The sequence below is a fragment of the Pyrus communis genome, chromosome 7 (genome assembly GCF_041283825.1).
Source record: "Pyrus communis isolate YQ-2024b chromosome 7, ASM4128382v1, whole genome shotgun sequence".
Classification (NCBI taxonomy): Eukaryota; Viridiplantae; Streptophyta; class Magnoliopsida; order Rosales; family Rosaceae; genus Pyrus; species Pyrus communis.
In genome coordinates, this window is record NC_142571.1 from 2,100,294 (window position 1) to 2,121,439 (window position 21,146).

The following is a 21,146-nucleotide window of genomic DNA, read 5'->3' on the forward strand; positions in this document are numbered from 1 at the left end:
TTAGAAGTACCCAATGACCAATCGCTCATGTGTGATGCCACGAGTGTCTGTCTATTAATGACCGGTTACATAAGGTTGGTATGTTTAATAAGTTATCTGCTTATGTTTCACCCAGTGATGATTCTTCATATGATTTGGTACAAGTTGGCGACAGGCAGAAAGTAAATTTTTATCTCTTTTACTTATCACTTACCTCAAAGATAAGTATCCTATCAACAATTATGTGTCTATGCATCATTTCAAAACCATATGCATGATACACATGTCAACTATCTAGTGTATCTATTCCAACAAAATTGCAGGATGCATTGTTTAACCCTAAATATGTTAATGTCATAAATGTTGAGATGGAAGCTCTAGAAAAGAATTACACTTGGGAAGATGAGTGTTCACTATTAAGCACAAAACTTATAGTTCTATTGACAGGTACAAAGCCAGATTAGTTGCTATAAGTTATACACAAACCCTTGGTGTGTACTATTAGGAGACTTTTGCTCATGTTGCTAAACTTAATATTATGCGTGTCCTTATGTTCTTAACAACAAACCAGGATTTGCCCTAGTTTGATGTTAAGATGGTGTGTGTGTAGATTGCAAAAGGCTCTGTATGGTTTAAAACAATCTCCTAGAGCATGGTTTGGGAGGTTTGCAAGTTTATGCGAAGAAATTTGGGTATTCCAGAGCCATTCAGATTGTACTTTATTTCTGAAGCAACGAAATGGTAACCTAACCGCATTGATTATTTATGTTGATGACATGATAGTGACTGGTGATGATCAGAATAAGGTACACCGTATCCAAAAGTACCTAGACATTGAAATTGAGATGAAGGAATTGGGTGAACTGAAGTATTTTCTTGGAATCAAGGTTGCACGATCCAAACATGGTATTTTTATGTCTAAACAGAAGTATGTTCTTGATTTGTTAGCTGAAACAGGTATGTTAGATTGCAAACCTTTTGATATTCCGATTGAGCAGAATCATCGTCTGAGCTTATTTTTGGATCAAATTTCTACTCATAAGGAATAGTATCGAAGGCTTATGGGGAGATTAATTTATTTGTCTCATAGTCACCTTGACATTGCTTATGCAATTAGTGTGGTAAGTCAGTTTATGCACTCGCCTGCTGAAGCTCATTAGGCAGGTTCTACCACTAACTGACGGTCTTCATCTGGATACTTTACTTTTTTTGGGTGGTAATCTGGTTACTTGAGAAGTAAGAAACAAAATGTGGTTGCTAGGTGAAGTGCAAAAGCTGAGTTTCGTGGTATGTATCATGCTATATGTGAGCTGATGTGGTTGAAAAAATTGTTGAGAGATCTCAAGTTTGAACGGTGCTATGAAACTCCATTGTGATGACAAGGCTAATATTAAGATTGCTCATAATATAATGCAACATGGTTAAACAAAACATGTGGAGATTGATCGCCATTTCCACAAGGGAATATTGGATGCTAGAATTATTGTTTTTCCATTTGCGGGGTATGAAGATCGACATGTTGACGTGCTTACTAAGGTTGTGTCTAGTAGTGTTTTTTCCATCTCGCTTGACAAGTTGGGTATACGTGACATCTTTGCTCCAACTTGAGAAGGAATGTCACGAGTTATATGTTTATATATTAGTTAAGTATAAATCGTTGTCTTTTGGTTCACATTGACGAAGTATATACTAATATAACTCCTATATATACTCCACTTTGAAAATTAATGCATATACAAGAAATCTTTATATTACAATATCTAAATTGTAGAACGCGTTTAGTTCTTCGCAAATAAAGTATTAATGTATTGGCTGGGGCTTGCTTCCAGCGCCTTTAATGGTAAAGCACTTTACCAATGTTTGAATCTTGTTCTTCCTGTGCACTTGAATCATGGCCTATTAATATGTCTCATATCTCTCCACCATGGTTGTTTGCAAAGCTCAAATCCGTCTTCACTTTGACTTCTCTTCCGACCTTTTTGTACACAAAAGCATTTGCAATTAACACATAAACGCACAAATTTAATGTGCTCAAAACTGCCAGCACCCAATAGAAGTAATCGAGGTGAGCCCGATTGATATTGTCACCAAGCCATTTGTCACCATTTCTTGAGGTAATTAACTCCGCAACAGATATAATCCAATTGCTAATGAAGCTGCCAACTCCTACAACACTCATAGACGTTGCCGCTCCGATGCTTCTCATTTGCTCCGGCATTTCATCGTAGAACAATTCTTGAAGTCCAACCGTGGCGAATGCATTTGCGAGGCCAAGAATCAAGTATTGTGGGAGTAACCACCATACCCTCATTGGTACTACTGCTTTAGGTTTATCAATGAGATTGTAGTCTTTTGCAATGTTGAGCCTTTTGGCCTCTACTAGAGCCGACACAACCATAACAAGTATGGATAGAACTAGCCCAATGCCGATTCTTTGTAGCACAGTAATACCCGAAGGGTGTCCCGTATATTTTCGGGCTACTGGGACAAAAAACCGGTCGTAGATTGGAACGGCGATTAGGATTGCAATACCAACGAGGCCTTGAAGTGATGCCGCAGGAACCTGGAAATGGGGACCGATCGATCGGATGGTTGTGCTACTTTGTTTGGTGAAGAAGGTGTGAAGTTGGGCTTCGATTACGCCAAACATTAGGCAACTCAACCATAGGGGGATGAGTCGGAGGACGAGCTTCACTTCTTCCACTTGATTGAGAGAGCATAGCCTCCATGGATTTCTAGGTATCGTTGATGCATCTAGTTCGTCTATGATCATTGCCTTGTCCAAGCATCTGCATTATTTTTTGTTTTCATTACGCAACATAAGCTTGTTATTTACAATTGCTGAGAATATGAATCTCGCATCCGGAAAATTAGAGCCAAATGGACTAGCTATGTACTTTTACTATAGGAAAAATGGGGAAAAACAGCCATGGGAAAAAGAATGTAATCTATGAATGCACGTGGACACCCTAACTAGATGTTCGGACGTCTCCGTCATCTGTGACTACATATCTGTATCTTTCTATATAACCTAAAATTGTTTAGTCATTGACTAAGTGATTATAATCAATGAATGCATGTGGACAATACAGAGATTCAGCAAACAAGCATCGAGCTAGACGTACGCACACGACAAAGGAAGCAGCTGATCAATACATTTAGAGTTTTGAGTTTAGGACAACAGAGGTTCGGACGTCTAAGTTTTCTGTTAACCATCTATGACTATATATATCTATATCCTTCTACATAACCTAAAATTGTTTAGTAATTGACCAAGTCATTATTTTATGTGTCCGTTTTGCTCAAATGAACGACAAAAATATGATAAATTATGATCAACTGTTAATCCAAAGGTCAAAAATCTGTGTTTCTCATTTACCTGCCCAATAAATTAATCTAACCCATTGAAATGATTAGAGGCTCCTTGTTGCTCAAATGACCCTTTGGTTAGCACTCATACGAGTATGATTCTCTTCCCTCTTTTTTTCCCTACCCTTCCCTCCCCTCTTATTTGAACGGTCACGGTTAAGCCACGTCAATATATTATATTAATTTTTTATAGAAAGAGAAAGACAAAATAGAGAATGTAAGAGGAGGGGATGGAAAGAGGAGGGAAGAGAATCCTGGTCCGCACCGATACAGTGTATATATGTCCATATGTATGATCTTGATGTCGCATTAGAATTCATATCGAATAATGAAATTTTATATTACATTTCCATCATGATCATTGTATAGTTTTAACAATTGAAAATATTTCTAATCTGTTTATTTTTTACATTTGAGAATCGTGAATATATCATAATCATACATTTTCGCTCCATATTTCCTTAACACATAGATTAACCCTAACGGTTTCCTTTATTAAAATTATATGACTAATAGATTTTCAATTGTGCTGATCTTTTATATGAATTATTTTTGAAGAAAGAATCGAAAAATGAACGATTTGAATCATGAGAGCACATTATAAACATGAAAGAGTAGTACTTTATGCAATATTAAGTTTGTACCTGAGTTGATTAGTACGAGCCACAACTAGAGGCTGCGACTGACCTTGTAGCAGGGCTTCACCCTCGTCATCTCCATAATAAACACACTCGCAATTGAGTGCCTTATTGACATGCCATTTCCGAGCTGCTGCAACGAGCACTTGTACCACCATAGTAAAAGGGCTCCCTGGAGGCATTTGCTCCCTGTACCTCTTAGTTCCCACCAAAAAAGATACTAGTGACACCACCAAAACCCCTGCCAATATTCCAAACCCTAATCCCCACCCAATATTATCCTACAAGTGTGGTAATTTCGATTAATTAGTGTACAGGACTAATTAATTTATCAACATAAAAAAAAATCTAGTTACCTTTTTTTGTGATATTTTATATTAGTATTTGAAATATCCTTATTAAATTATTAATTATATAATATGCCATGTCGTTTTTAATTTCGTGACATGTTTGGTTTTCTTACTAAGTTTTCATGTCACTGTGATAATATTTCTTTCTTTAAAATTCTATATTTGTTGCTTCTGATGTTGTAGATATCAACTTGTATGATATTTCTTTGCACACCTCCACCTTAATTTAAACACGTTTGCATGCATGTGTCTTTGCTTCTCTCAATACTAATTCTAGTTGTCATTGGAGAGAAGAAAAAGGTGATTAGTGACCACTCTATTATGGTGACTTTCCAAAGTTATTAGCTAGACGTGTCCTCCTTTGTGGCCATGCAATTGACACCTCTTGCATCAACTAGGTGACTAAGCCAATAGTATTGCATGCACAGTATTAGCTCTCCTCATCTTTACACGCATGAGCTTATTGAAGAACTAGCTAGATCCATTGGTTTCAAGCCTTGCCGCGTCACACCATCCAATCGAATTATAACGGTAGCCGCCTCTGTGTTGTATGAATAGGAGCTTTACTCCATTGTTTTTGGAGCATGTAAAATAAGGCAGCATGCAATATGAGACTTCACGTGGATTCTATGTGTATATATATATATGTATTTATACAGAGAGAGATTAGAAAAGAAAAGAGTAGAATATACATGACATTGGTTGTGATCAAGTTCGTAGAGCTTGGAACTTGGATTGGAACACTAAGGCTCTGGTTTCGTATTTGAGGTAGGGGTTTTTCGGGAAACTTAATTATCATTATTAGGGTATTTGTCTTGTTTAAACTTTGTGAAATATGTGTTATATACTTGGTATATTTAGAACTAATATAATTGTTTATATTTGAAGTTTGATATATTATTGTTATTTTTGATAATGTGGGTATTGTGATAGTGCTGATTTTATAATTTGTGTGTGGTAAACTTAGATTAAGTATTGTTTTTAATACAAAATAAAAGATTCAACAAAAAGAAAGAGGGGCACAAAATTCAATAAAAGTCAACAAGGTATTTCATTCAGAGAAATGCTAAGGAAACTCTCTCAAAGTGGAATTTTTCATGAACTCTGTCGCCTCACAGTTTAATATCAATTCTCATGTCAACATTATAAAACATAATGTTAAAAACATGACGTAGAAAATGGTCAATAAAAAATTACACTTTTAAGAAAGTCTCATTGACATTTCTCTTTCATGAATATACAAGTTAGTAGTGTATTCACAATTATTGACCAAACAAAATAGCTTATTCAACAATTTGAACTACGTTTTTATTTTCATGTACTATTATAATCTAAATACTTTTGGGAGGATGTGGGAATCTAAAAGTAGTTATTACCTGGAGATATACGACTCCTAGTGTGGCAGAAGTGGCACCAAATACCACCCCCAAGTACCACCAGTTGAAGAAGGAGCTCTTGACCTTTATCTCTTCAGGCGCGTTCTCATCGAACTGGTCTGCTGCAAATGTTTGCACGCATGGCTTCTGCCCACCTTCAGCCACCGATAAAATGTACAGCGCCACAAAGAACACTACTCGGCCACTTTGTGAAGGAATTATTGAAACGGACAGAGTCAAAAGAACCATGCCCTACAATATGATATATAAGCCATGAACACAACCACACAAATATATCTATCCAATCAAACTTGATTAATGTTTTCTTGTCAAATAAACTGGCTATGTTATATCCATATTATAATTGAAACTGTAAATCTGAACACATTTAGGATACGGCTTTCTAACTTATGTAACAGTTCAGATCATAGTTACCAAATACGGAGTAGGGTTCAAATTCGATGTTCGGTTTTTTCTAAATTCGTTAAAGAATGTAAATTGGCATTAAGTATAATCTTTTTGTTATTGTATAGTATTAAATATTGTAAAAAGCTACCTAAATAACTTATCATCCCATACAACATTCTCTATTTTAACAAACAATATAATATTTTATGAGATCTTCAATTAGTACCTCACATATTATTAAATACACACTACAAAATTTATTACTACATGACCTATATATATACACTATAACATGAATTGACTATTTAGGTTTCATAAGATCTAAAAATAATATAAATTCTTTTAATACCCCAAATTAATTTCAACATGTATATAAGATCATTTTTCATCAAACTTTCAAAGCCACTTTTCACCCTCAATTGTAGAACAAAACCGTAATAAGAATTAATATGCAGAAGTACACTAGGTGAGTAGAAACCAAAAAGCTATGATGAATATGATATGAAGCACACAATAATCTATTGAATTTCATATCCTGCAATATACCAGAATGATTAATACAAACTAACAAAGCATGAGGTGAGAAACGCAGACGCAAATTGTTATTTAAGACGAAGACTTAAAGATTTTTTGAAAACTTGGGGTCTTTATATTGATTTTGACATAGGTGTGTGCGTCTGAGGATAGTCTAAGTAAGAAAATGAAGTGTATTATGATGCTAGGGAGACCAAATTTAGAGATAAAATTTGCAAACTAAATGATCTATCACTAATAGGAATGAACATGTTTATCATTGGTTAACTAATATACCAAGGGTGATGCTAGGAAGACTAAATTGGCAAACTAAATGATGTGCCATCAATAGGAATGAACACGTTTATCAATGCTTAAGTAATAAATCAATCATTACCTTTCATATCCTTTAGTTTCCAATATCTAGGAATTTAGTTTTCATAGCGGATCATTAACTTCCATATCCTTTATTTTCCTTTTTTTTTTCTTTTTACAAATTAAGTCTCCCTAACATTAATCTTTTTTTTTTTTTTTGTCAACAAGAGATTCATTGAAAAGGAGACAAAGCTTCAGAACAAGTACAAAGCCAAGACAGCACGGCCAGAGAACAAACAGAAAGGAAAGACAAACTAGGGCACGACACCCACCATGTGAACAAGGAAGGATAACAAGACTTGAAGCGAAGCTTCAGTCGCCTTCCCTGAACACCAAAACCTAATGCCTAATATGGACATGGTAGACCATCGTTAGATAAAATATGGACGAGAGCGGATGGGGGTCTAGTCACCCAGACTTTCGGACACATCCCTCTTTTACATTGTGAAGCAACCCAGTCGACTGCAGAATTTGCTTGGCGGGGGATCTAAAACCAACGAAGGAACTGGAACCTATGACTAAAATTATGAATCTGATTAAGGATAGGGAAAATGGTCCAACGAGATTGACGGGAGGAGCCGTTGATGCTCTGAACCAATGTCGCAGAATCAGATTCAAAAATCACCTTAGAGAAGTTATTTTGCACTGCCAATTCCATGGCAAGAAGGGCACATTTAGCCTCAGCTTCCAAGGAGGAGGCAAATGTGCCCTTGGCTGTTTTACATATAATTAACTTCCCAAATGCATCTCGAACCACCACTCCAAAACCCAAGCACAGAGAAGCCTTAGAGCACGAGGCATCACAATTGATCTTAACAATATTTGGCGGGGTATGAGTCCAACTTGGAAGACGTAGCAGGTTAATCCTGAGGAGAAGCGGGAACCGTGGAAACATTTATAAAATCATTGGAAGCTTCTGTTGCCACTTTCATGGTTTTATAAGGAGAGGGTAGAACATTATTAAAACTTGCATGTCATCTAGCCTTCCAGATTTCCTAGCAAAGGAAAGAGATAGAAGATAAAACTTTAGGTAATGTCATACATGAGTCCTCTACCACCGAAGAGAGAGTGAACAGCCATCTGTCAAAAGAAATGATGGATTGATGATCAATGTTATAGTTTAGCCCAGATGCGAACCAAACGGTAGAAATCCACACGCAGAGGAAAAGCATGCCTCAACAATTTTAGGCTCATTCTTACAAATGGGACTATCCATGATAGGGAGACAATTGTTAGCAATCCTCTAGAAAAAAAAAAAAAAAAACTTAATTTTAGAGAGAATATCCATTTCCCAACTGAGTTTCCAGAATGCAGGATCCATACCCAGAGATTGACCAGCATTATTGGTAGATAAGGTTTGGTTGTCCAAGGTAACTGTATGACAAAAGGCATAACCCAATTTAAAAGAGTAATCACCATTGAAAAACCACGGCCAAATAAGACGATCGGGGAAGGAAAGATCATCAAGGATAATACTCGCAATAGCCATAAATTCCATAGGAGAAAGAGATTGCGTATAACCCTTAAGTTCCAAGATTAATCTGAAACTGAAATAATATCTTTTGCCACCGCAGTCACATTGTCCGGGATAGAACAAGTCAGGTGGAGCAGGCTATTTGGAATGCTAGTAAGCCATTTATCTTGCCAGATGCAGACACATCTCCCATTACCAATTTGCCATCTGGCCCATTTGATAATAAAAGCCTAACCTTGCAAGAGGCTACTCCAAGCCTAAGAAGAACGACCTCCCTTGGAGGCATTTAAAGCGTCCCCCAAAGGAAAGTAGTGACCCCGCAGAATACGAGCCTATAAAGCAATATGTTCAGCCATATGACTCCAAAATTGCTTAGCTAAGAAGGTCGTATTGTAGTCCAGAAGGCTTCGGAATCCAAGATCACCTGCAAACTTAGAGGCACAAACAGCCGACAAATTTCACCGATGAATCTTACACTCGTTATCCCTCTAACCCCACCAAAAAAAAAGGCCAGAAAGGCATCAGTATTGTGGCAGAAAGTGGCCGGGAACAAGAAACAGTTCATAGGATAGTTAGGAATGGCCATGGCAATGGCTTTAATCAAAACTTCACGACCAGCCAAAGATAATGATGTCGATTTAAAACTCTAAATCTTAAGAGCGAAGATATTTCCCCAGGTTTGAGGTTTGGGGAATATTGAATAAAGTACATACATCTTTAATGACAGTCTGAGGAGTATTTGTCAAGAAGAAAATGGAAGATTTCTGAAGATTAATAGTTTGGCCAGACGCCACGCAATACAAATCCAAATGTCTCAGCGGAGCATTGCAATTATCCTGATTAGCCTTAATAAAGAAAAGCGAGTCATCTGTGAAAAACAAGTAGAAGAGCATCAGGCAAGAAAGGGTGAGAGAAATATCAGACATAGCACCTACCTCGCATTGATCAGAAATGAAGGATGAAAGAGCCTCAGTGATGAAGAGAAATAGGTAAGGAAATAACGGGTCACCTTGACATAGTCCTCTAGTCCTCTAGAAGGAATAAACTTCTCCCTACACTTGCTGTTAAAATTGACAGAAAATGAGATCATTCTTACTCAAGTCATAACCATATAAACCCATCTTATTTGAAATCCCAATCGAAGTAGCACTGTTTCCAGAAAGTTTCATTCAACATTATCTTAGGCCTTGTTCATATCAACTTTAAGACCCAACATAAAATCCCAGATTGATTTTTTGCTCTTCAAATAATGGAAAACCTCATGAGCAACAAAAATATTGTCTTGAAATTAACGTCCCAGGACAAAAGCACTATGGTGGTGAGAGATAAGGCCTAGGTCATGGGGTTTTAACCAATTTGTGATCAACTTGGAAAAAAATCTTGTACACAAAGTTGCAGAGGCTGATAGGACGAAATTGAGAGCTAAACTCAGGCACTTCCACCTTGGGAATAAGGACAATATTGGTATGGTTCATCTCCTAAAAAAGATTTCCACTAGAGGAGAATTCAGAGATAGCCCAGAAATAATATTATTAACAATCTCCCAACAAGTGTGGTAAAAATTTCCATGGAAACCATCAAGAATTGCAGCTTTAAGACAACCATTTGAAACATTGCAGATTTGATCTCCTACATGGTGAAAGGCATGACAAGATCGACATTAATTTGAGGAGTGACCACCTGCTTGAGACCGACAAAGGCATGATGAAGATTTATTGGCTCAGAAACCAAGAATAGAGTCATAAAATAAGCATCAATGTGATTTCTAATCTGACGATCTTCTTTCAACCAGACATCTTCAGAATCTTTAAGCTTCATAATGCAATTTCTTTGGTGGAGCTGGATCGCAAAGTGGTGGAAAAAGGCAATATTTTTGTCTCCATCACGGAGCCAGTTAATACGTGATCTCTGGAGCTAATAAAGTTCTTCATTTCTCCAAATCTCCCCTAGCTTCTTAGTGGTTGTTAAATGAACCTCATGTTTAGTGCTGGTTGAAATGATAGGGACCAAGAGCAACAACATGAGCATATTGTATAATTAAGGGCCAATGATTGAAGCCAATTAAAGGGTCGTGGGATATCACCGTGTCAGGCCAACATTCCGCCCACAAAAGATTAGCAACGGCTCGATCCAACCTTTCCTCAATCTTCCCCTACTCTTCCCAATCTCTTTCCTAGGTGAAAATTAGACCACAGTACCCAAGGTCAATAAGAGCTTTTTGTGCATGAAAAGTTTTAAATATCTGGTATGGCCATGATCCCAATCTCATCCACCCTTTTTTTCATGCGCCCATGGTAGTTCATTAAAATCACCCACACAAAACCAAGGCATGCCAAGATCCGAGATAGAGGTTCCTACTTGCTCCCAAAAGATCTTTTTTTTTTTTTTTTTTTATGGTTGTGAGGAGGACCATAAAACCATATGATATGGATGAGAGTAGTCGCCGACTTCTCTTAGATACATGTATCGATGACATAGTTATTGGCTGAGAGGATTTAGATAGTAATACCATCTTTCCACCAAAGACATAACCCACCAGATCTACCTACTGCAGAAACAAAAAACAAATTACAAAAACCCAGGGAACGTCCCACTTTTTGGATACATCATTCTTACATTCTGTTTCAGATAAAAAAATCGAGGGCTTATTTATATGTAATTGCTCACAAAGAACGTCCACTGTCAAGTCTTGCCCAATCCCTTAACAGTTCCAAGCTAGGTAGATCACTTATCCTCCGTGGCTGCATTAGGCCAGCCACCAGTGCCCTGGAGAATGATGGAGTTCTCAAGACCCTTGAGAGCAGCGTTATCAATCTCATCTGGCAAGTGGGGAGAGGAAGCAGTAGTATCCATATCATTTGAATCTTCGACCGAGGTAGTCAGTTTAGTTGTTGCCATACAAAAGAGACCGGCTCGATCCCGACAGGAGTTAGGACGACCACGAGCACGAGCATAAGTAGCTGGTCCTGCATTCTTTGATAGCTTGGTTTCTTGTACCAAAGAAGGAGAGAGCTGATTTTTCAGAAGTAAAGTTTTCTACTTTTTTTACCCGAGTCCGCCTCACAAGTAGGGACCTTTCTCTTCTGAGCATTCCTGACAGGCATAGGATCCAAAGGTGGCTTTCCTAGATTTCCCAACATAAGACTTTGGCTAATAGTGGATATGGCCGGCCCAAGAAGGGACCGAACTTCTATGACAGGAGTAGCATTTAGGTTCCTAAAGAAAAAGGTAAGGGTTAGCAGTTATGGATTGATATTGATGGAAAATCCCACAAGGCTGAAAATTATAGATAGAGTCTCATTTGAGTAAAGGTGTTGAGAAAGAAAAGGATCCCCTTCAGGAAGATATGTTGTTGACTTAGGTGGGGTAGCAGGAGTTTAGGTGTAAAAAGTAAAAGATGTTGACTTTGAGGTTGGTAAAAAAGTCATAGTTGAGTGAGATGACTCAGCAAACCAACTGAGAGTGTAAATATTTATGGATGGTGGATATTTATTATTTATGCATGAAGTCAAAGGCCAATAGGTTTAGAGAAAAACTAGAGTTGGTCTCCACATGGGTAGCCATACCTGACATTGGTTTTATAAGGGGGACATACGGCTCAGTAGGAGACAGATTGAGAGACGGAAAATGTCCACCCTCAAAAACTTCCCAATGTGTCCAAGTGAAGATGACAATAGCAGAAGCACCACCCAGCAGCGATTTCGATATAGACCCCAAGGAAGACCATGGCCCTCCTTTGGGGTGGAGTTCCAGCATTTTCCACCCACAAAATTATTTGAGCGGGAAGTAGCATGAGGTGGTCGGACCTGCTCCCCTACCGTAGCAGTTGAATAAGGATAATTGTTGTTGTCATTTAGCACTCCATGCTCACAATATTTGTCGAAATGACCAAGGCTTTTGCAAAGAAAGCAAAAATTTAAGAGGCATTCATATTTGAACATCACCCTTGTTCTTCCACCATCTCTTCTTTAAAGCCAAATCCCATTGGAAAGAGGTTTCCTTGCACCCACTTTAAGCCTTACTCAGGGAAGGTCACGAACTCCATCTGGGCATGCAAGAGGATCATCCATAACAATGACTTCCCCAAAATGATTCCCAAAAAGACGAGCATTTTTAGAGGAAAAATACTCCAGAAGCACACCATGCATGTGAACCCAGTAATAGATCCAGTAAGCTGGTATTTCCTCAAAGGTGAGGTGTGGTGGCCACTAGAACGGCAAAGCAGTCTCCAGCTATATTCCAAGGCCCATCATTAAGGACCCTATTGGATGCTAACTTTAAGGGTGCAGTGATGGTAAAGGTTGTGTCCGTACGAGCCGAGACTTTGAAGTAACCATACAGAGCCCAGAACCTCTTGATTAAGCCAACAGTAGTGCTCCAAGGAGGAGGACACTCTGCTATCAAAAAGCTAGTCAAACAAGTGCCAGACTTGACAATAGGGTAATTGGGTTTCCTATCCAAGTTAACTAGGAAGTTGTTTGTGTGCTCGTGAGTTTCATCCATGACTGCTATTTGACTAAGTGATGAGATATGGTTTAGCTTTAAAAAGATGGACAAAAGAAATGGTTGGGTGGTTGGATTTAAAGATGAAATACTTGTGAGACAACATGGTGGAATCGACAGGGAAGAGACGAAAATTAAATGGATGTATCTAATCATAGGGAGCAAATCTATCAGTTAGGGCTACAAAAATATTTTTTAGGAGACATTGATTTGAGAGGGAGTAAATTTTTCCTGGTGAGGGAGCTACGTGTCCAAGATATGCAGCTAAATAATCGAGAAGACCAACTTCCAGATTGTGGAAATAATACCCGGATCTCTCACCTAAATGAGAGATTGAGAGAAGACTAACAGGAAAAGAAAGATCCAAAGAGATTATGAACCAGGGTGAGGGCTGCGACAGGACAAGGTTAAAGCCTTTAGGTGGCCGTAGTAAATGAATGTGATGGATGGGAATAAAAATTAGAAGTGCAGGGATTTCATAAAGATGGTTGTTGGGAGTGATAAAGGATTTGACCGGAGTGGGTCTGAAGAAGATGATGAAACCAGATGAAACTGCTTGGTTTTCTGAAAGATTTGCATTTTGATATGGGCCTGCATATGGATGGAAAAAACAAAGTGAAGAGGGGAAAGGCAGAGAGAGAGAGTAGATGGAAGAAACGAAGTGAAAAAGAAAAATGAAGGTAAAGTTTGTTAAAGTGGGAAATTTGGAAGAGATGGGTGCGTATTAAACACTTCAAATTAAAAACACTCCCTTCCTGAGAGTTGTTGAATAAGTGGCCAAGTGGCCATACTTTAGATTAAACAAAAGAAGGTGGGAAACACCTTCCTTGTTTTAAGGAGAAAAAAAAGGGAAAGTCTTTGTCTTTGTGGAAAAAGTTTGAACCAACACCCGTGGGTGTTGGCTAAAGGAAAAAGAAATATTGTTTTTAAGAATGAGTGCTCATGATTCGGTTTAGAAAAGGAGAGAGAGAAAGAAGGAGCTCATTTTTGTTTCGGTTGTTAAGAAGCAGAGAGAAGGAAGAGCAAAAAAGAGCTTTCTTTTGCAGAGAGCTAAGGAGAGTTGCAGAGAGCTAAAGGAGCTGCAAAGAGAGAAGAGAAGCTGCTGCTTCAATTGGTTAGTAATCATCCACCAAAGTAGTTGTTGTTGTAATAGCTTTGAGCTATATGTATAGAGAAGAAATTATTCATTATATTTCTTCCTCTATTTGTTTCTTTGGTGTGTGAGAGCTATTGGGTGTATTGGGTTATTTGGGCTGTGAGATTGCCAACACTTTGTAAACTCCCATTTGGTTGATAGTGGATTATTGGGTGAGCTCCTACTGCTCCGAGGACGTACTCCAGTTACATTGACTGTGGAGGAACCTCGTTAAAATCTTGGTGTTATTTTCTATATTGTTCTTGCATTTCATTTGATAAATTTCTGTGGGTTAGCTTGAGTTGGTTCCAAAAGATTTTGGTGCTATCCTAGCACAACAATTGGTATCAGAGCACTGGTTGCTCTTGGGTACTGTCTAGTTGCCAAAGATGTCAGACGGGCAAGATGAGAATCCTTTTGGAAGCAGCTCCGGGTTTGCAAGAACTACGGTGCAAAATGCAAAGTTTGAAGTGGAAAAGTTTGATGGCACAAACAACTTCGGGATGTGGCAATGTGAGGTTAAAGATGTGTTGGCTCAACAAGATCTTCTTGCCGCCTTGGGAGAGAAGCCTGAAGCTATGTCGAAACTGGAATGGGAGAAATTAAATTTGTGGGCTTGCTCTTCAATTCGGTTGTGCCTTGCAAAAACTCAGAAGTATTTTGTGATGCGGGAGACTTTGGCAAGTGTGTTGTGGCAAAAATTGGAAGACAAGTATATGACGAAGAGTGCAGAGAACCGGCTACACTTGAAGAAAAAGCTCTACCGCTTCCAATACAAAGAAGGTACAAAAATGATTAGACACCTTGATGCTTTTAATAAGTTGATTGCCGACTTGTTAAATTTAGATGAGGATATTAAGGATGAAGATAAGGCCTTAATATTGTTGAATTCCTTGCCGGACTCTTATGAGCATTTTGTTACCACTATTATGCATGGTAAAGAAACTGTGAAATTTGAAGATGTGTCAAATGCCTTGATGAATTATGAAATGAGGCATAGAGATAAAAATCATGATATTACCTCTGAAGCTTTATTTGTTAGAGGTAGATCATCGGAGAGGAGATCCTCTTCTAGCAGGAAAAAATCACAGTCTCGACCTAGAGGAAACTCTAAAGGTAGAAAACCTTTGGAAATGGATGAATGTGCCTTTTGTCGTAATAAGGGCCATTGGAAGAAAGATTGTCCTAGATTGAAGACCAAAGGCAAAGAAAGTTCTGAAGCTAATGTTGCTGAGGTTGAAACAGATTTTTCTGATTTTGCTTTAACCACTTCCTCATCATTTGATTGTGCTACTAAGTGGGTGTTGGATACGGGTTGTACTCATCATATGACTCCTCACAAGGATTGGTTTTCAAGCTTGAAAGAGTTTGATGGCGGTGTTGTGTTCATGGGAGATGACAATCCTTGCACAACAAAAGGGATTGGTACAGTTCGTTTGAAGTTGCATGATGGCATGGTTAAAGAGTTGACAGGTGTTCGGTATGTACCGAATTTGAAGAAAAATCTTATTTCTTTGGGAACTTTGGAAGCCAAGGGCTTCAGGTTTCATTCAGATGGGCAGACATTGAAGGTGACTTATGGTGCACTTGTTGTGATGAAAGCTCCTCGATGTGGCCATTTGTATTTATTGCAAGGAAGCACTGTGACAGGTGAAGCATCTGTAGTCTCAGAAAATATGGGCACATCCGATTCTGATACTACTAGACTGTGGCATATGAGATTAGGCCATGCCGGTGAGAAAGCTCTATAAGGGCTTGTGAAACAAGGTCTTCTAAAAGGTGCCACGACTTGTAAGCTTGATTTCTGTGAGCATTGTGTCTTGGGGAAGCAAACTAGAGTGAAGTTTGGTACTGCTGTACATCAGACGAAGGGCATTCTTGATTATGTGCATTCAGATGTTTGGGGTCCTACGAAGACTCCCTCTTTGAGTGGTAGACATTGGTTCGTGACCTTTGTTGATGATTATTCAAGAAGGTCTTGGGTCTACACTATGAAGCACAAGAGTGAGGTGTTAAGCATTTTCTTGGGTTGGAAGAAAATGGTTGAGAACCAGACTGGGAGAAAGATTAAGATTTTGAGATCGGATAATGGTGGTGAATACACATCCGACCCTTTCTTTAAAGTTTGCAAAGAGGAAGGGATTGTGAGACATTTTAGTGTCCGGGGAACTCCACAACAAAATGGAGTTGCAGAAAGATTGAATCGAACCTTGCTTGAGAAGGTTAGATGCATGTTGTCTCAGTCGGGTTTGAGCAAGTCATTTTGGGCAGAGGCAGTTACTTATGCATGTCACATCATCAACCGATTACCCTCAGCTGCTATTCAGGGTAAGACGCCAATGGAGGTATGGACTGGAAAACCTTCTACTGATTATGATTATATTCGTATTTTTGGTTCACCTGCTTATTTTCATGTAACTGAAAATAAACTTGATCCTAGAGCCAAAAAGGCTATCTTTCTTGGTTTTAGTAGTGGTGTCAAAGGTTACAGGTTATGGTGCCCGGAGATGAAGAAACTTGTAATCAGCAGAGATGTGACATTTGATGAAGAAAATATGTTCAGAGACTCTGAAAAGAATGTGAAAGATGTCCAACAGGTGGAGCTTGAGAAAGTTGCCTCTAGTACTTCAAATCCTATTTCCGCTGATGTCGAAGCCACTACAAGTGAAGAAGTGGGAGACCATGAGGATGTTGAAGAAGTTGAACTTGAAGATTCTATTCAAGTTGAAGAGCAAGTTTCACCTCAAGAGTCTATTGCCAAGAACAGAGGAAAGAGAAATATTACCAAGCCAGCTCGGTATAGTGACTATGTTGCTTTTGCTCTTCCTATTATCACTGATGAGATTCCATCCAATTTTGAGGAAGCCATTGAGAGTGAGGAAAAGGAGAAGTGGTGCAATGCCATGGGCGACGAGATGAATTCTCTCATGAAAAACAAGACTTGGGAGTTAGCTAAATTGCCTAAGGGTAAGAAAGCTATTGGTTGCAAATGGGTGTATGCCAAGAAGGAAGATGCTGATGAGAAAAGCAATGTGAGATTCAAAGCAAGATTAGTTGCTAAAGGGTATGCACAAAAGGAGGGCATTGACTACAACGAAATATTTTCTCCAGTTGTGAAGCACTCCTCAATTCGTATTATGTTAGCTCTTGTTGCACAATATGATCTTGAGCTTGTGCAACTCGATGTGAAAACGGCTTTCCTACATGGTGATTTGAATGAAGAGATCTATATGTGTCAACCGGATGGGTATATGGTGAAAGGGAAAGAAAATTTGTTTTGCAAATTGAAGAAATCACTTTATGGCTTGAAGCAATCTCCAAGACAATGGTATTTGAGGTTTGATAAATTTATGAGAGGCCAAAATTATTCTAGAAGTCAATATGATCATTGTGTGTACTTCAAGAAGTTGCAAGATGGGTCTTTCATTTATTTGTTGATATATGTTGATTATATGTTGATTGCCTCAAATAATGTCGAAGAGATTGATAAATTGAAGAATCAAATGAAGAATGAGTTCGAGATGAAGGATCTTGGTGAAGCAAAGAAGATCCTTGGCATGGAGATCACTAGAGACAGAGAGAAGGGTTTGGTTTGTTTGAATCAAAGACAATACCTTGAGAAGTTGATTCGGAAGTTTGGAGTTCATGATTCAACCAAACCGGTTAGTACCCCTTTGGCTCCTCATTTTAAATTGAGTTCTCTACAATGTCCTAAAACTGATCAAGAGAAGCTACAAATGAAAAATATACCATATGCAAATTTGGTTGGTAGTTTGATGTATGCAATGGTATGCTCTAGACCAGATATTGCTCATGCAGTTGGCATGGTGAGTCGATATATGCATAATCCTGGTAAAGAGCATTGGAATGCAGCTAAGTGGATATTGAGGTATCTCCATGGTACTCGAGATGTTGGTTTATGTTTTGAGAGAGATGACTCTGGTATTGGTCATTTTGCAGTTGGTTATGTTGATTCAGATTATGCAGGTGATCTGGATGGAAGGAAGTCTACTACAGGCTATTTGTTTACTATGGCTAAAGGGCCAGTTTGTTGGAGGTCCATTTTGCAGTCGTCTGTTGCCTTGTCTACTACAGAGGCTGAATATATGGCAGTTGCTGAAGCTATAAAGGAGGCCATTTGGATACATGGGCTGATTAGAGATTTGGGGGTTGATCAGAAGCAGGTGGAGGTGCATTGTGATAGTCAGAGTGCCATTTATTTGGCTAAGTATCAGGTTCATCATGCGAGGACCAAGCACATAGACGTGCGTTATCACTTTGTTCGTGAAGTTGTTGGTGAAGGAGAAATCATTCTCCAGAAGATTCCAACTAAAGACAACCCCGCTGATATGTTGACTAAGGTTGTTGGTGTAGCCAAGTTTGTTCATTGCTTGAACTTGGCTCACATTTTGCCTATATAAAGAAGGCGTTGAGCAGTAGGAGTTTTGGAGCATTTGGCTCGGCATGAGTTGTTCTCTTGCTAGTGATTGGGAGTGATGTTGTGTGTTAATTGTGTTGTTTGGCTTATCATGGCGTTTTTCGGAACTTGGCCAAGGTGGAGATTGTTGAATAAGTGGCCAAGTGGCCATACTTTAGATTAAACAAAAGAAGGTGGGAAACACCTTCCTTGTTTTAAGGAGAAAAAAAGGGAAAGTCTTTGTCTTTGTGGAAAAAGTTTGAACCAACACCCGTGGGTGTTGGCTAAAGGAAAAAGAAATATTGTTTTTAAGAATGAGTGCTCATGATTCGGTTTAGAAAAGGAGAGAGAGAAAGAAGGAGCTCATTTTTGTTTCGGTTGTTAAGAAGCAGAGAGAAGGAAGAGCAAAAAAGAGCTTTCTTTTGCAGAAAGCTAAGGAGAGTTGCAGAGAGCTAAAGGAGCTGCAAAGAGAGAAGAGAAGTTGCTGCTTCAATTGGTTAGTAATCATCCACCAAAGTAGTTGTTGTTGTAATAGCTTTGAGCTATATGTATAGAGAAGAAATTATTCATTATATTTCTTCCTCTATTTGTTTCTTTGGTGTGTGAGAGCTATTGGGTGTATTGGGTTATTTGGGCTGTGAGATTGCCAACACTTTGTAAACTCCCATTTGGTTGATAGTGGATTATTGGGTGAGCTCCTACTACTCCGAGGACGTACTCCAGTTACACTGACTGTGGAGGAACCTCGTTAAAATCTTGGTGTTATTTTCTATATTGTTCTTGCATTTCATTTGATAAATTTCTGTGGGTTAGCTTGAGTTGGTTCCAAAAGATTTTGGTGCTATCCTAGCACAACAATTTCTCCCTCCTTGGTTAGGGTTTCCATGAGCTGAAGAATCTCAATCTCTCCCCAAACTCAAGAGTTAGCTCTGTTGCCGTGCTGTTCCGCTGTTGCTCCGCATTTACCACTGTTTCTCATGACTAGATGAACAACCACTAATTTACCACCGAATCGCCAACGAACCGATTCATTGGTCTGGAGTCCAAACTTGTTTTCAAATTTTTCAAGAAATGTTTATTGAGAACTCAGTGGCCAGCTCTATGTTAAGAGTCCAAGTTTGTTTCCAAACCCACACTACCTGGTGACAAGCTTTAGGCTTGCACGGGCCTGTAACTATAGGCTTTAATACAATGTCGAATTATTTTTAGATCGAAATCCCCACTCTAACGACACCGATATTATCCTCAACCTAATAATTACCACATGTCTAATCCGTCAGATTTGAGGTTTTACCGCAAAAAATCTCGATATTGGTTAGTGGGGTAATCCTATTTAAAGGCATTGCTTTTGTTTACCCCCCACCGATGTGAGATAGCTAACACTTTCACCGTATTCAACAACCTCGATTTAGATTCACAGTCCCGCAACATAAGTGAGTATCATATATATGTACTTACCAAAACTGAAACTCGGCACATACTAACTGGAAAAAAAAAATGCATTGACTTTCATATAATTTACCAGGAAATAGATGGTGATGGAGAAGACTATGGTTTTGAACCGACCAAAATATGAATCTGCAAGAAAGGCTCCGAGGACAGGGAAGACCGATGAGACACCAAGCCAGGTGTTAACATTCTTAGCCGCCGCGGCTAAGGGCTGGTCCAAAACATCTGTGAGGTACATGATGAGGTTACTTGCCAACCCATAGAATGCGAACTGCTGGGCCACCTCAACCACTGCAAATAAAATTTAATTAAGCAACTCATAAAAGGTGAAAATAAACTCCTATAAATTTTCAGAAAACTTAATGAACTGAATACAAAATATTCATCGCAACAACAAAATTTCAAGTAATTGTGGGATTAAATGAAAAACAAGATGCTGAAAAAAAAAAATCCTGAAAAATAAGATGAACATAGAAGAAAATTTGATTGCTTACAGATGATGAAAATAGCAGCATTCCAGCCACCCCTACTGGGTTTTCCAGAAGCAATATTCATGATTGATGGTGTTTAGAGAGCTGAAATATTATTGGACCTCCTCATCAGGAGAGAAGAGTACTTGAAATTTATCTGGAAATGTGGTGGGTTTACATGAAATTTTTCTCGTTGACTTTCTACGGATCCTGTTTCCGAGCTCATATTCTATATATACTAAAGCTCAGGGGATGGATACTGTTCATTAACAGTGCCCATCCGGTTTTACCCCTCATTTTATTTATGGTTTTTGGGCTTTGGTGGGGTGTGTTATCCACACACTTCTTTTTACTTCTCACATATCATTTATTAATTTATGCCTGTTGATTTTCTTCAATTCATCCGATCTGATGGTCAAAAACTAAAAAGGTATAGGAGAAGTAAAAAGAGGTGTGTGGATATCACACCCCTAAATTATAATCTTCTAAAAACCTTTTATAGATTGCAAAGCCATTGGAGAGAGAACTTGCTGAGGACATTGAGAATGCATATATATGCTACAGTGTTTGTTTCTGCAATGCAGGTTGAGTATAATTTCCTAGATTTGATTTATGCCTTCCGTCGTGTTAAGTCGGTTAAATGTACATTTAATTTGGTTTTTGGGGTTAAATGTACATTTAATTTTGTTT

At 38.5% G+C, this 21,146-nt stretch overlaps 1 protein-coding gene across 1 annotated transcript; it reads right to left on the reverse strand.

Moving 5' to 3' along the window:
• Positions 1-1,644: 1,644 nt before the first annotated feature.
• LOC148695442 (protein NRT1/ PTR FAMILY 5.4-like) lies at positions 1,645-20,667 on the reverse strand. Its single transcript, XM_088696446.1, has 5 exons — positions 20,481-20,667; positions 20,060-20,277; positions 5,713-5,964; positions 3,993-4,267; positions 1,645-2,768 (listed from the first exon to the last, which is right to left on the reverse strand). The coding sequence occupies exons 1-5, from the start codon at positions 20,539-20,541 to the stop codon at positions 1,889-1,891; spliced, it is 1,686 nt and encodes a 561-aa protein (XP_088552572.1). The 5' UTR covers positions 20,542-20,667; the 3' UTR covers positions 1,645-1,888.
• Positions 20,668-21,146: the final 479 nt, after the last annotated feature.